At 35.9% G+C, this 12,788-nt stretch overlaps 1 protein-coding gene across 3 annotated transcripts in view; it reads right to left on the bottom strand.

The window, feature by feature from the left end:
- LOC106867282 (lysine-specific histone demethylase 2) overlaps positions 1–12,788 on the bottom strand; it is a 30,599-nt gene that overhangs the window by 7,745 nt on the left and 10,066 nt on the right. For all 3 annotated transcript variants that reach the window (XM_052966118.1, XM_014912118.2, XM_052966117.1), the window contains exons 7-13: positions 11,766–11,937; positions 9,976–10,154; positions 8,135–8,314; positions 7,117–7,191; positions 4,419–4,556; positions 3,132–3,303; positions 819–877 (exon numbers count right to left, since the gene is read on the bottom strand). In XM_052966118.1, the coding sequence (XP_052822078.1) occupies positions 819–877; positions 3,132–3,303; positions 4,419–4,556; positions 7,117–7,191; positions 8,135–8,314; positions 9,976–10,154; positions 11,766–11,937 (975 nt within the window). The remainder of the gene's footprint in view (positions 1–818; positions 878–3,131; positions 3,304–4,418; positions 4,557–7,116; positions 7,192–8,134; positions 8,315–9,975; positions 10,155–11,765; positions 11,938–12,788) is intronic.

Genomic DNA, 12,788 nt, shown 5'->3' with positions numbered 1-12,788 from the left:
CTACAATAAATATCTCTGTTATTCATCTTATACGGTTGTGGTCTTTCATTACTGGTCATCTATGTTATCGTCGTATAACATATCATATATATCATCATCTGATACATATTATTGTGTGTTCGACCGTGTGACACGTTTAAATAAAAGGAGTCCTCTGTTTTTCCATTCGTCACCATTTCTCCTTTTTGAGTTCGCACGGTCGTCCCTTACATACATATATATATATATATATATACACATGACAGGCTTCAAAAAAAGAGAAAAACAGAAAGTTTCAAGCAAGGTCATTGCCAGTGCCGCTGGACTGGCTCCTGTGCAGGTGACACGTAAAAAACAGCATTTTGAGCGTGGCCGTTGCCAGTACCACCTGACTGGCCCATGTGCTGGTGGCACGTAAAAGCACCCACTACACTCTCGGAGTGGTTGGCGTTAGGAAGGGCGTCCAGCTGTAGAAACTCTGCCAGATCAGATTGGAGCCTGGTGCAGCCATCTGGTTCGCCAGTCCTCAGTCAAATCGTCCAACCCATGCTAGCATGGAAAGCAGACGTTAAACGATGATGATGATGATGGGCTTTCACATACCAAATTCACTCACAAAGCATTGATCAGCTGTAGTAGAAGACATTTGTCCAAGGAGCTATGCAATGGAATTGAACCTGTAACCACATGGTTGCAAAGCAAGGTTCTTAACAACAAAGCCATGCCTGCACCATGGTCAAATGTGTTTAACATTGGAAGGCATAAACATGGTGACAAGCAGAAATATCAAAAGATATTTCTGTTTTTAAAAATAGATTTAAAGAATCTGAATATCTCACCAGAGAAAATTCTATTTGGGACTGCTCCAAAAATTGGTCATGGGCTTCTCGAAACTTGCCTGTAACAACACAAAACTACGTAAAAGAAATATACATATGTGTGTTTATGTATAAATGTGCAACTTGTATAATTTTCATTTTAATAAAGAACCTAAAATAAAAGTATATGAAAGATGTAATATTTAGAAGGAATCAAAGAAATATCTGAGTATTAAATAATAGCATGTGATCTGTATTTGCTTTTAATTGAGAGAGAGAGAGAGAGAGAGAGAGAGAGTATATCTGACACCTTTCTGAACTAAAGAATAAGAATCAGATTGGATTGTGGCAGGGTTGGGGTTGGAAAAAAGTAAATATGGCTAGGAGGGATATCTCTAGGGAAGCAGTTCTTGGAAAAAATATTTGCTGAAATGTTTCGCACAGGACTAAAAAAATAATGTATAGGGTGTCCACAAAGTCTGGGTACATGGGGATTAACACATATTTTAAGAAATTATTATTTCTTATATTTAATTGTTTATGTTATGATTTTATTTACTACATGTACCCAGACTTTGTGGACACCCTGTATATTAGGAAGGGCAGAAACAGATGAGGTGAAGGAATTGCAGTTGTTTTAGGTAGTGTATAGAATCAGTAGGCTCAGAGAAACAGAAATAGTGTGGAAAGACAGGGAGAACAGAGGTTGACAAGCACATTTTCCTTAGATCCTTTCAAGAATCTGAGAGAGAGAGATACTGTATAGGAAATGCATCTGTACTGGTCATATTTTAACTAACTGCTGTTCAGGTTTGGAATACTTCCTGACCCTAAAGGGGAATAGGTTTTGTGATGCTGTCTTAGGTAATATAAAAAAAAAAATGTGGAGTCACCATAAAAGGTTAATGTCATTACTGTTAAAGAAACAAAACAATAAAGTCACTTTCAAAATACATAAAATCAAAACAAATTCTGAACACAAAAATTTATTACTAAACTTAAATGGGTTTTTTTTAATGGTTTGATCTGGAGAAAGGAACTGTAAGAACTGTACCAACGGTCTTTATGGGCTCTCTCTGATTGGTGAGATTGATATAATCCATGTTCCTCTTGAATAATTACTAGAAAAAAAACGGGCAGGATGGGATTTCAAGGGCCTGTTGTCTTGAGGAGAAAGGACTGGATGATGTGGTTAGTGCAGTGATGGAAAGGACATAATATGAGTGATGAAAAGAAGAGAAAGAGGCAAATGAGTTAGGAAGGCCTAAGTGCATGTGGCATGACACCACCCAACTCTTGGGAACAGCAGCCACTGTTGTAGCAGGCTTTAAGTAAGGTAACCTTCTTTGGAGATGGGCTTTTAGTATTCCATTATTGTAGTCCTCACTTAAGCTTTGTAGAGTACGTAGTTAAGGCGGAAGAGGCTGTATTTTTAGCCCCAGAAGAAAGATCAGTCCTTGTGATATAGCCTTTGCTAAGTTGATGTTAAGAGACCAGCAAGAGAGATCTTTATTGATGGTGAGGCCTAAAACTAACTTTTTGTGTGATATATGTAGTGATTATATTGTTTTATTGTTGATGGAGAGAAGATTGATATGACCTCATTGGAGAATGCTTTTGAGGTTTTTATGCATGAAGTCAGTATAAATATGGTATATGGCATCTAGTTTACATGTAGATGACACTTGAACACAGACAGCTGGAGAGGAGTGACAGGTCATATCATCTGCAGTCAGGAGCATTGCTAAAGGAAATTTCAAATAGGTTGTTTATATACTGGAATAAAATTGTGGAAGAATGAAATCAAACTATGGGGCACATAGAGTTTCAAAAGTATGGGTCAGAGAGAAGGCTCTATCATTACATAACATCATGGTGTGATCTGATTGAATGCACCCTATCCAAGAGATAATGAAGCCTTGTCTAGCTGGGAGATTTGCTTTCCAGATATGTCATGTAAATAAATATGTTCTTATTAAATTTTTCAAAAGTGAAGGCCCATTGGTGAGTGACACAGGAGAGTAGGTCTCCAGTAGATTTGGTTTTATGGAAGTTATTGATGGTCATTGAAGAAGGAGAGGAATTTAAGGTGTTGGAGGTGTTTTTTTAATGACTGTCATCTTTCCATCAACTTTGAGATATTAGAAGTGAGTGCAAAAGACCAGCAAATAAGAGGGGCCAAGGGATTTTCATTGAGATAGGAAGAAATTGAAAAGTTTTGCAAAGATAGGGGTTAACTCTGGGGCTAAGAACCAAATTAAACATAAGCTAAAGCATATAAATAAATTATGCAGACTATTTAACAAAGGAAACACTTCTAACAAATATACTTACTTAATAAGCCAGTATCTTTTGCTAAAGCATTATCTTTCCTCCATTCAGCAATAACATCGAGAATAGCATTAAAGTGGAAATTCAATCGCCGACAAGATTCTGGCAGTGCCAGCTGACCATTTTCAAAGATTAATTCATATTTGTCTCGAATAATTTTCATATCTATGTCTGCCTGAAAATAAAATATTCAAAATCTACACTTTCTCACTACTTATGATAGGTTTTCATTTTAAATATATTCTATGGTTAATCTTATCTGTAAGACATTTGTTAGCTTAGTAAATTTCTGGTTTAAACCCATGGCAAACAGAGAATGCCAAATCAGAGTGGCTGGTGTTGATTAACAGCTTCTGCAGCAACAAGGAAGGTAGAGACACATTTTTCTCCAGATAAGAGCCAAATCTATTTGCTCTCAGAATATTACTGGAGCTTATATTACTGATCTCAAAAGAATGAAATGCTAAATTAAATACTGGATATAAACCAGTAATCACCAAAGTTAAAAATATCAGCTCTGGTACAGTACATGCAGAGATTAAAAGTGCTTTTGATAAGATAGAAAGAGAAACAATATTTCCTCCAAAACACATTTCTTAAAGTTTCCATATTAACTGAAATAGCTATGGTATTCAACCACAAACTTATAGTTCTTGTGTTCATATGTGTAGTGCAATTGGGCAGTGTCATAATTCTACACATCTCAATTTTCAAACCTGTTGGATTATCTGGAATTGCTGCCTGTAACAGATTAGCATTATATCTGTAGAAGATATATTTTTTCCATATGTTTAATGTCAAAAGACCAGCACTATGTTCTAACCCTAATGTCATAAGGCCTGAACCAAACTAACCATAATCTCACAAAACCAGCATTAAACTCTGATTCTTAATGCCATGAAACCAAAGCTAAGCTAAAACCCTTAAAATCTACTCACACTTTAGAAAACTTTTGTATTATGATAACAAGGGTTGGAATTTAGTGTCTATTTGCTTGCAGGAACTGTTTGAAGCAGTGTCTTATAGATAGCTCCCCCTTTTTATTATCTATAAGAAAATGAGAGTGATAAATATTTAATAAAATAACCAAAGCAAAAACAAATGTCATAGCTAAGGGAACAATATAATGATTAAACCAAGGTTTAACATTTCAATTATAAATAAAAAGTTAATGTGTCATCCATGAAACTAAAAAAAAAAATGCTAAAAATGACAACTACATATACTAATGCAACTGGACTGCCAAGATGGTAATTGCTTCTTCCCTATTGATCAAAGCCACAAACTCACCTGCATGCACATCAAACAAATCGGGTTATTAACACAGTTGTTGATTATTTGAGTTCCTTGGCCCAAACACATATCCCCAATATTACTTGCTTCATCAACCCTGCCTCCTAAACAGTTCTGGGCCTCTAATACAGTCACCTAATCAGTAAAAAAAAAAATATTAATCAGAAAATAGAAATACGATATAGATTAATATAAAGTCTTAATTGATATCAAAAATACAACAATTTCTTTTCAAGAATTTACAGTCATCGGTCTCAAGCTTATATATTCAGATAATAATGTAAGTCATTTCATAGTGTAAACATTTGAAAAAGGTGAAGATCTAGGTTGATAAGATACAGCTGCTTGATGCTACTATTAAAGGATATTCATAAACAACTATTAAGTCTTATAAAAATGTGAATTGAATGAAAGAAAATCCAGACAGTAGAGAAATCTATCATTAACTATAATACACTCATTCTTGTAATGTTTACAGGCAGTTATCACAGTGTATGTCATAAATTTCAAATGTCTTACCATTTCTCATGAAGTCTTTGAATTTCATCTTAATTCTTATATAAACTTAACCCTTTTACAACCACGGTTTTACTGAAATACACTATGTGCTTTTATTAATTTTGAAATTAATCACCAATTTCAAAGAATATAGTAAAAATAACTTCTACATTATTAAAGTTGTTGCTTGTTAGGATGACCACCTCAGGACGCTGAACTTTTGGATGAAATGACAAAAGACCGAGACACCTGGTACCTTGCTGTACTCTCAGAAGACCCATCCTCCACTACAGAAATATTAAGGCCACATCTCCTAGTGAAGAGGATTGGCCTGCAAGAGTCCTGTTCTGGTGCCACATAAAAAGCACTTATGCCAATGCCATATCAACATGCTTATGCCACGTTAAAAGCATCTAGCACACACTGTAAAATGGTTAGCATTAGGAACGACATCTAACCATAGAAACCAAGTCAAATCAGACTGGAACCTGATGCAGTTCTCCAGCTCTGGTCAAACTGTCCAACCCATGCCCACATGGAAAATGGACGTTAAAGGATGATGACTATGATGATGATGATGATGTTTAGAGCCTAGTTGAACAAAAGTGTCTTACACAAAATTATGATGCATGCCTTAAAATGAAGCTTTATGGCATGGGATGAGAGGCAGTCTCATAGGAGTTTAAAGATCTTTAAAGGGTATCATGAATATCCATGCTTTCAAAAACTCTATGTCAACAAAAAAAAAAATAAATAAAATAAAGGTCAATCTGTTTCTCCCTGAATCCTGTGCAGCTGCTGCCTCACACACGCACACACACACATACATACACATTCTAAGGTTGTATAATGCTGAATGCTCATCATTTATAACAATAAAACCAAATTACATATTTTAAAGGTTGTAATTCATTTCAATGTCAATTATGCGAGACAACATTTCAAAGGTCAACTTGAAAATGCTCCCCAAATTGTCTTTTCCAGGTTTTCATTGTTGATCTAGCCCATTTCTCCTACTTGGATCTGTCTTATCAACTCTTAGTCACCATTATCTTTCTTTACACAACCATGTATTTTTGGTGTGTTCAGAGTTTTTAAAAAAATGAAACAAATAAATAAAGTCCAGCAAAACATGGTACATCTTTATGGCTGCTCAAAATGCTAGAAACAACAACCAAATCTCCCTCAAATAACACCTTATTAAAAATAATGAAAGACAAATTAATCTAGTGTTATGCAAAAAAGAAAAAAATATGGGATGGGTTATCATCATTGTCATTGTTTAACGTCCACTTTCCATGCTGGTATGGGTTGGACAGTTTGACCAAGAACTGGCAGGCCGGGAGGCTACACCAAGCTCCAATCTGATTTGGCAAGGTTTCTACAGCTGGATGCCCTTCCTAACATCAGCCACTCCGAGAGTATCCATTTACCTCAAACTCTTTACCTTACCCTCTTCAGAACATGCTCCTCATCCCTCCTCAACACATGCACATACCACCGAACCCCATTCACCCTTGCCAGCCGTTCCACTGATTCTTCTAACCCCAGCATCCCTATCAAATCCTCAGTCCTCTTCTTATCAAACAGCCTCACACCACACATTACAAAATATTGGAAATGAATGACTGTGACACTCATTTACAACTATTACACAATGTCAAGGCATGGCAACACAATCACACACACACACACACACACACACAACAGGTTTCTTTCAGTTTCTATCTACCAGATCAACTCACAAGGTTTTGGCCAGTCAAGGTGCCATGCAATGGGACTGAACCTGAAACCATGTGACTGGGAAGCAAATTTCTTAACCATACTGCCACGCCTGCACCTATGCATTAAAATAATAATACTGGTTAAAATTAGATTAAATCAGTGGTATTTATGTAAATACTGCCTTTGTCAGTGACTAACACAGATGTCTGTAGCAAAAATATCAACTGAAATATAAATACTTTAATCCTTTAGCATTCAAGTTATTCTGTTAAATATGCTGTTTATTCGTTCATGTTGTTTTGAATTAATCATGAATTGTGTTGTAGCTTCAAGATTTTGATAATGTGACTATTTTTAGAATGACATTATAGGGTAGGTGTGAGAGGCCAGATTCAGCCAGTCTGAATGTAAAGCAGACAGAATATTTTGGCCAGAAATGGCCAGTTTAAATGCTAAAGGGTTAAGAACTAACCTTCACTCCAAAATTAGATAACTGCCTCGCTGCTGCAAGTCCAGTAATGCCAGCCCCGACCACAATAACTGAATGCTGTAACACAAAAAAGATATTGAATTAGAATCCAACAAGAGATAAACTTAGAAGAGATATATTGAGAACTACAAGATTTGAAATTTGAAATTACATCTTAATCTTGATGCAACTACCAGGTACTTCTGAGAGATCAATTTTGTGATATATTCTCTCGTTCTTGTTAGATATTTTGCAAAGTTTTAGCATTTGTAAAGTATACAATTTCATTGTTTCTATGTTGTCTTATGTTTGTATAAATAAGAAACAGTATTTCTGGGAGAATAAGCAATAAGCAAGTTGGTGGATCATGCAGTAAACCAATGTTAATAAGATCTTCCCGAGTTAGATAGTAAATAATTGACTGTAATAATTCAACACACTTAATTCTTGAAACACTTCTATATATCAGATAATTAGCTCTACTTTCTCTCATTTTTACTGGATATTTGTTAGTTTTAGTATTTGCAAAACATGCAATTTACTTTTCTTACCCATTCTTTTTCTCTTCTTTATTTTATGTTGTGTATGTTGTATCAATCTTTATTAGCTTTTACCTAAACAAATGGTATTCTTCAGGATGTAACCATCAAATATGTATTGTCACTTTTTTTTTGCTTCACTACTAGATGACATCATCTGCTCTGCCCAAATTTAAACTGTCTTCTTTCTCTTAATTATTATTGATTTTTAAGAATTTTCATATAAATACCAACTTTTTTTCAACTTTATTTTTATAATTATTTTAATGAGTTTCTTTAATAAATGGTATAATTTAAAAATATTTTTTCTTAGTGTTGGAATAGGATTGTTGCTCTGTAGTGCTTGTATTATATGCTGTTTGTCTTTTTTTTACTCAGTTGTATTCTCTCCTTATTTCTATGTAACTGTACTTTCTTGTGACCAGGACCAGGCAAAACGTGTACGTGCTGGTGAAAGCCATAGTAAATTAAATGACACTTACATTTTCATAGTTTACATTTGGTAGCAATAAGCTAGTTGGTGGATCATGCAGCAAACCAATGTTAATAAGACCTTCCCGAGTAAGATAGTAAATAATTGACTGTAATAATTCAACACACTTAATTCTTGAAACACCTCTATATATCAGATAATTAGCACACCGCTGCCAAGTCATCCATTCCTACAAATATAAAAAGAAAAATAACATTAAAAAAATAACACAAAACCCATAGAGCACATTTCAAATATATAAAACTGTTCAAAAACTAAAGAATAGTATACTGAAATTTCAGCCTCAAAATACTTTATTCATAGCAAGGAATACAAAGGAGCAACAATAAAATTCGATGTCTGGTCTTAATTTTGCCATTCAGCCCTGCTCTGAAATCTAGCTTTTGTGGGATAAAATATCTAATGAGGCTCCCATCCAAAGGATTCATTAGCATCTAATGACGTTTGCAAGTATCCAGTTGAGTAATATAAGAATCAAAGGAGGCAAAAAATGACTGAGAACCACTGCTTTAGATCATGAAGTTTATTCCAATATAATATGTTGGAATAAAAGACCACACAATCGATGGAATATCACTGATCATAGGTTTGCTTGATCACTACTGACCAGGAAGTAAACAATATCGAAGTATTTTCTCTTCAAGTGACAGCTAGACTGTGTAAAACATAATTAAAGAAGTGTGACATGACACTGAATGTGATGAAGCAAATCTATGATGAAAAGCATTCCAGTTATGATCATCCAATTGTTACGTTTTAAAGATGCTAGGCTGCAATATGAGGGTAGTTTGGCTGCTGTTTCCAGTAGGGAGAGGAACCAAGTAGAAGGTCCTTCTTTGGCTTTATGCTGAGGTCAAAAGATTTTTTAATTTAAGTCTGAACATTGATACAACCATATCAACTAAATAGAATTAGGACATCGTAGTATGAATGAGACATGGGATAACAGAGGGAGGTATGGTGTGAAGGAGGGAGGTGTGACAAAGGAGAGAGATGTAAGGAAGCGGTACAGTGCAAAGAAGAGAGATGTGGTTCAAAGTGGAGAGACGCATAGCGTGAAGAAGAGAGACAAGACCTGAATTTGAAGAATGCACTGTAAAATACGAGATCTGATCAAAAAGTATCAGAACTGTTACTATGGTTACAGAGCTAAAGTTCTCTAGAGTGAAACCGCTCAGCACAGAATGGGCTTGAACACTATTGTGTATGTACACTAAGTTATAACATTCTTGCTTACTTCTGCTGTTTATAGCAGTACTTGGAAGCAAAGTGTGTAGAATGTGGACGTCTCACCACACCAGAGGTTCCATCAGTGACCATGGCAGAGAAAATGTGCATGTGTGTGTGTGTGTGTGTGCATGGAAAGAGAGAGGGTTCGAAGATTATTAGAGCTAAGAATCTTTCCAAAAATCAAATCCCACTCGAGAGAAACAAGATTTTAAGATGTTGAGGAAACCCAAGAGAATGCAAAGAGGCAGCGGCATGCTATCCCCAAAAAGAAGATTCAGGAATGCTTCCATCAATGGAAATGACGTTGGATAAAGTGTGTGGTTTCAGAAGGGGACTACTTCGAAGGAAATTAAATACCGAATTGATATGTGTTGTAGTTTTCTTTTTACAGCACCAGTCCCAATACTTTTTGATCAAACCTCTCACCATAAAGTTTTCAAGTTTTTAACTTCATTTGGTTTCACTCTACCTAGGTCTATATTATCCTTATGAATGATATAAGCATAGAAACTTCTCAATGTTTACCTCTTCTCTAAATTTGAGGTTTTGTATTAATGCAAACTTTAAGAAAAATGCAAGAAAATTATGAAGAAAGATTACCTTTATGCTAAGATTCCATAAACTTATAATGAGATTGCGTAGACTGAGGAAGATTTTTGGTTCTCTGGCTAAATGCGGAAAGTAATTGCATTCTGATTCACTCATTTCATCTGCTTTAACAGTTCCAGCTGTATCCGTTTCATGGCTGTGACTGAATGGTTGCCGAAACATCTCCCATACTGAAATAGATCAGATAAGAATTAAAAAGAGGGGGGGAAAAAACAATCAATTTTCACTGAATCTTGTAACATTAGTATGTTCATTCAAGCTTGACATGGGGACATACAGTAATATGAGAAACATATCCACTCAAGCAGTTTTGACACAGTGCTAAAAAAACTGGCACTCCATCAGTTGTGATGACGAGGGTTCCAGTTGATCTAATCAACGGAACAGCCTGCTCGTGAAATTTTTGTAAAAGTGGCTGAGCACTCCACAGACACGTGTGCTCTTAACATAGTTCTTAGAGTGATTCAGCATAACACAGAATGTGACAAAGCTGGCCCTTTGAATTACAGGTACAACTCATTTTTGCCACCTGAGTGGACTGGAGCAATGTGAAATAAAGTGTCTTACTCAAGGACACAGCATTCTGCTAGCAATCGAACTCATGACCTTACAATCATGAGCCAATTACCCTAATCACTAAGCCATGTGCTTTCACCACAGTGCTAAACAATATGAAAACAAAAAAGAAAAAAAAGACTTGGTGTTAAGTACCATCATGATCATCATATTTACAAACATTCTCCTGCTGTCTGATTGGTTAAATGAGGAAAATTGTAAAAGAGATTGCAAGTGCCTATCTGCTGTTATAGCCTCAGACTGACCAATGGCTTGTGAGTGAAATTAGTGGACAAAAGCCATATGGAAACTTGTTTTGTGTGTGTGTGCATGAATGCTTATATCCCTATGTCTTTTGCATTGATACTTTGTTGGTGATGGTGACATTATTGTTTACATCTGTAAACAATGTTCTATAGCATGGCAGTTTTGACTAGAAGACCAATGGAAAAAATATCTCACTTGAAAAACAACTAAAAAGGTTATCCAGTCAAAGGATACTGCCTCAAGAAGTGTCATTAAAACCATGCCAATATGGAAAAAGCAAACAGGATATCGACAATGACGATGATGTTAGAAACATAACATCCCAAAAAGAGCTTATGTAAAATTACAATGGAAGGTACTAATTAAAATCTGAACACTTTAAAATGAGAGATGTTATATCGAAAGACATAAAAAGGTTTCCTCTCTAAGGACGGTGTTTATAATCTGAAACATTCTCATTTTATAACATCTCCAAGATGTAGGCATGGCTGTGTGATTATAAAGTTTGCTTCCCAACCACATGGTTTTGGGGGCTTGTTACCACTGCATGGCACCTAGGGCAAGTGTCTTCTACTATAGCCCCAGACCAACCAAAGCCTTGTGAGTGGATTTGATAGATGGGAACTGAAAGAAACCAATTGAGTGTGTATGTGTGTGCATGTGTGTGCATGTGTGTGTGCATGTGTGTAAGTGTTTGTGTCTCCTTGACATCGCGTGATTGCCGTAAATGAATGCCTTTCATTTCCAGTATTCTATGAAAATATGTCTAATCAGGGGAAAAGATAACCTTACTTGGAAGCAGGTAAGATCTGGTGCCAGGATGAGTATTTGGACTTAGAAAATTTGCCCCAATAAAATCTGTCCTGCCCATGCAGGTAAGAAAAAGTGGATGTTATGATGATGATGATGATATAACATCAAATAAATTTAATCAAATAAATTCAAATCAAACTACTGACCTTTTGTTTTGGTTGATGTATTTTCCGGCTGAAGGTAAGTTACATCCAAAGGACAATGTCCTATGGCATCTGAAGAATAATCTGATAGGAAGTGTAATGATGGTGACATCTTCAGCCCTACACTGGCTGTCAGCTGGCTAAACCACCAAGGAGAGCGACACATTTCTACTCTCTAGAATAGAAGATAACCAAGACAATCTAATAGGAAGATGATTTTAAATAAAATTTACAATATATTTATTTGGCAATACAAGAAATGATCTTTTTGACATACAGGTTTTGAATAGTTTCAATAGAATTGTTTAATATAAGTAGAATTGTACACTTTGCACACAAAATATCTTTCAAAATGAGGGGAATATGTTAAGATGTTATTGTTCTGGCTGTTGAGCTCCAGATCAGCCATGACTGAGCAAGCCTTGAACTTCTCACATTTTTGTTTGTTTAGAACAACATTGTTCAATGAATCCTTCCTAATGTAAGAAAGAATGATTTGAGGGAATTGGCAGTTACTTCTAGTAAATCAAAGTGCCCTAGGCTTTCTTGTTGGCTTGCATTAGATATAGTTAGATATATTTGACTTAGTGAAGGCACATGGCTCAGTGGTTAGAGTGTTGGGCTCACAGTCATGAGGTAGTGAGTTTGATTCCCAGACCAGGCTGGGTGCTGTGTGCTGTGTTCTTGAGCAAGACACTTTATTTCACAGTACTCCAGTTCACTCAGCTGTAGAAATGAGTTGCAACATCACTGGTGCCAAGCTGTATTGGCCTTTGCCTTTCCCTTGGATAACATTGGTGGCATAGGGAGGGGAGGCTGGTATGCATGGGTGACTGCTGGTCTTCCACAAACAACTTTGCCTGGACTTGTGCCTTGGAGGGGAACTTTCTAGGTGCAATCCCATGGTCATTCATGACCGAAGGGGGTCTTTACTTTTTTTTTCATATTTGACAGAGAAATCTGAATGCTAAAAGGTTAAAGTCTATATTTTCATGCTTATAACATAGGAATTGAAATTTAGTTGGC

The sequence above is a fragment of the Octopus bimaculoides genome, chromosome 3 (assembly GCF_001194135.2).
Source record: "Octopus bimaculoides isolate UCB-OBI-ISO-001 chromosome 3, ASM119413v2, whole genome shotgun sequence".
Lineage (NCBI taxonomy): Eukaryota > Metazoa > Mollusca > Cephalopoda > Octopoda > Octopodidae > Octopus > Octopus bimaculoides.
The sequence above is the reverse complement of the archived record's forward strand: the minus strand, read 5'-3'. Positions and strand labels throughout refer to the sequence as shown.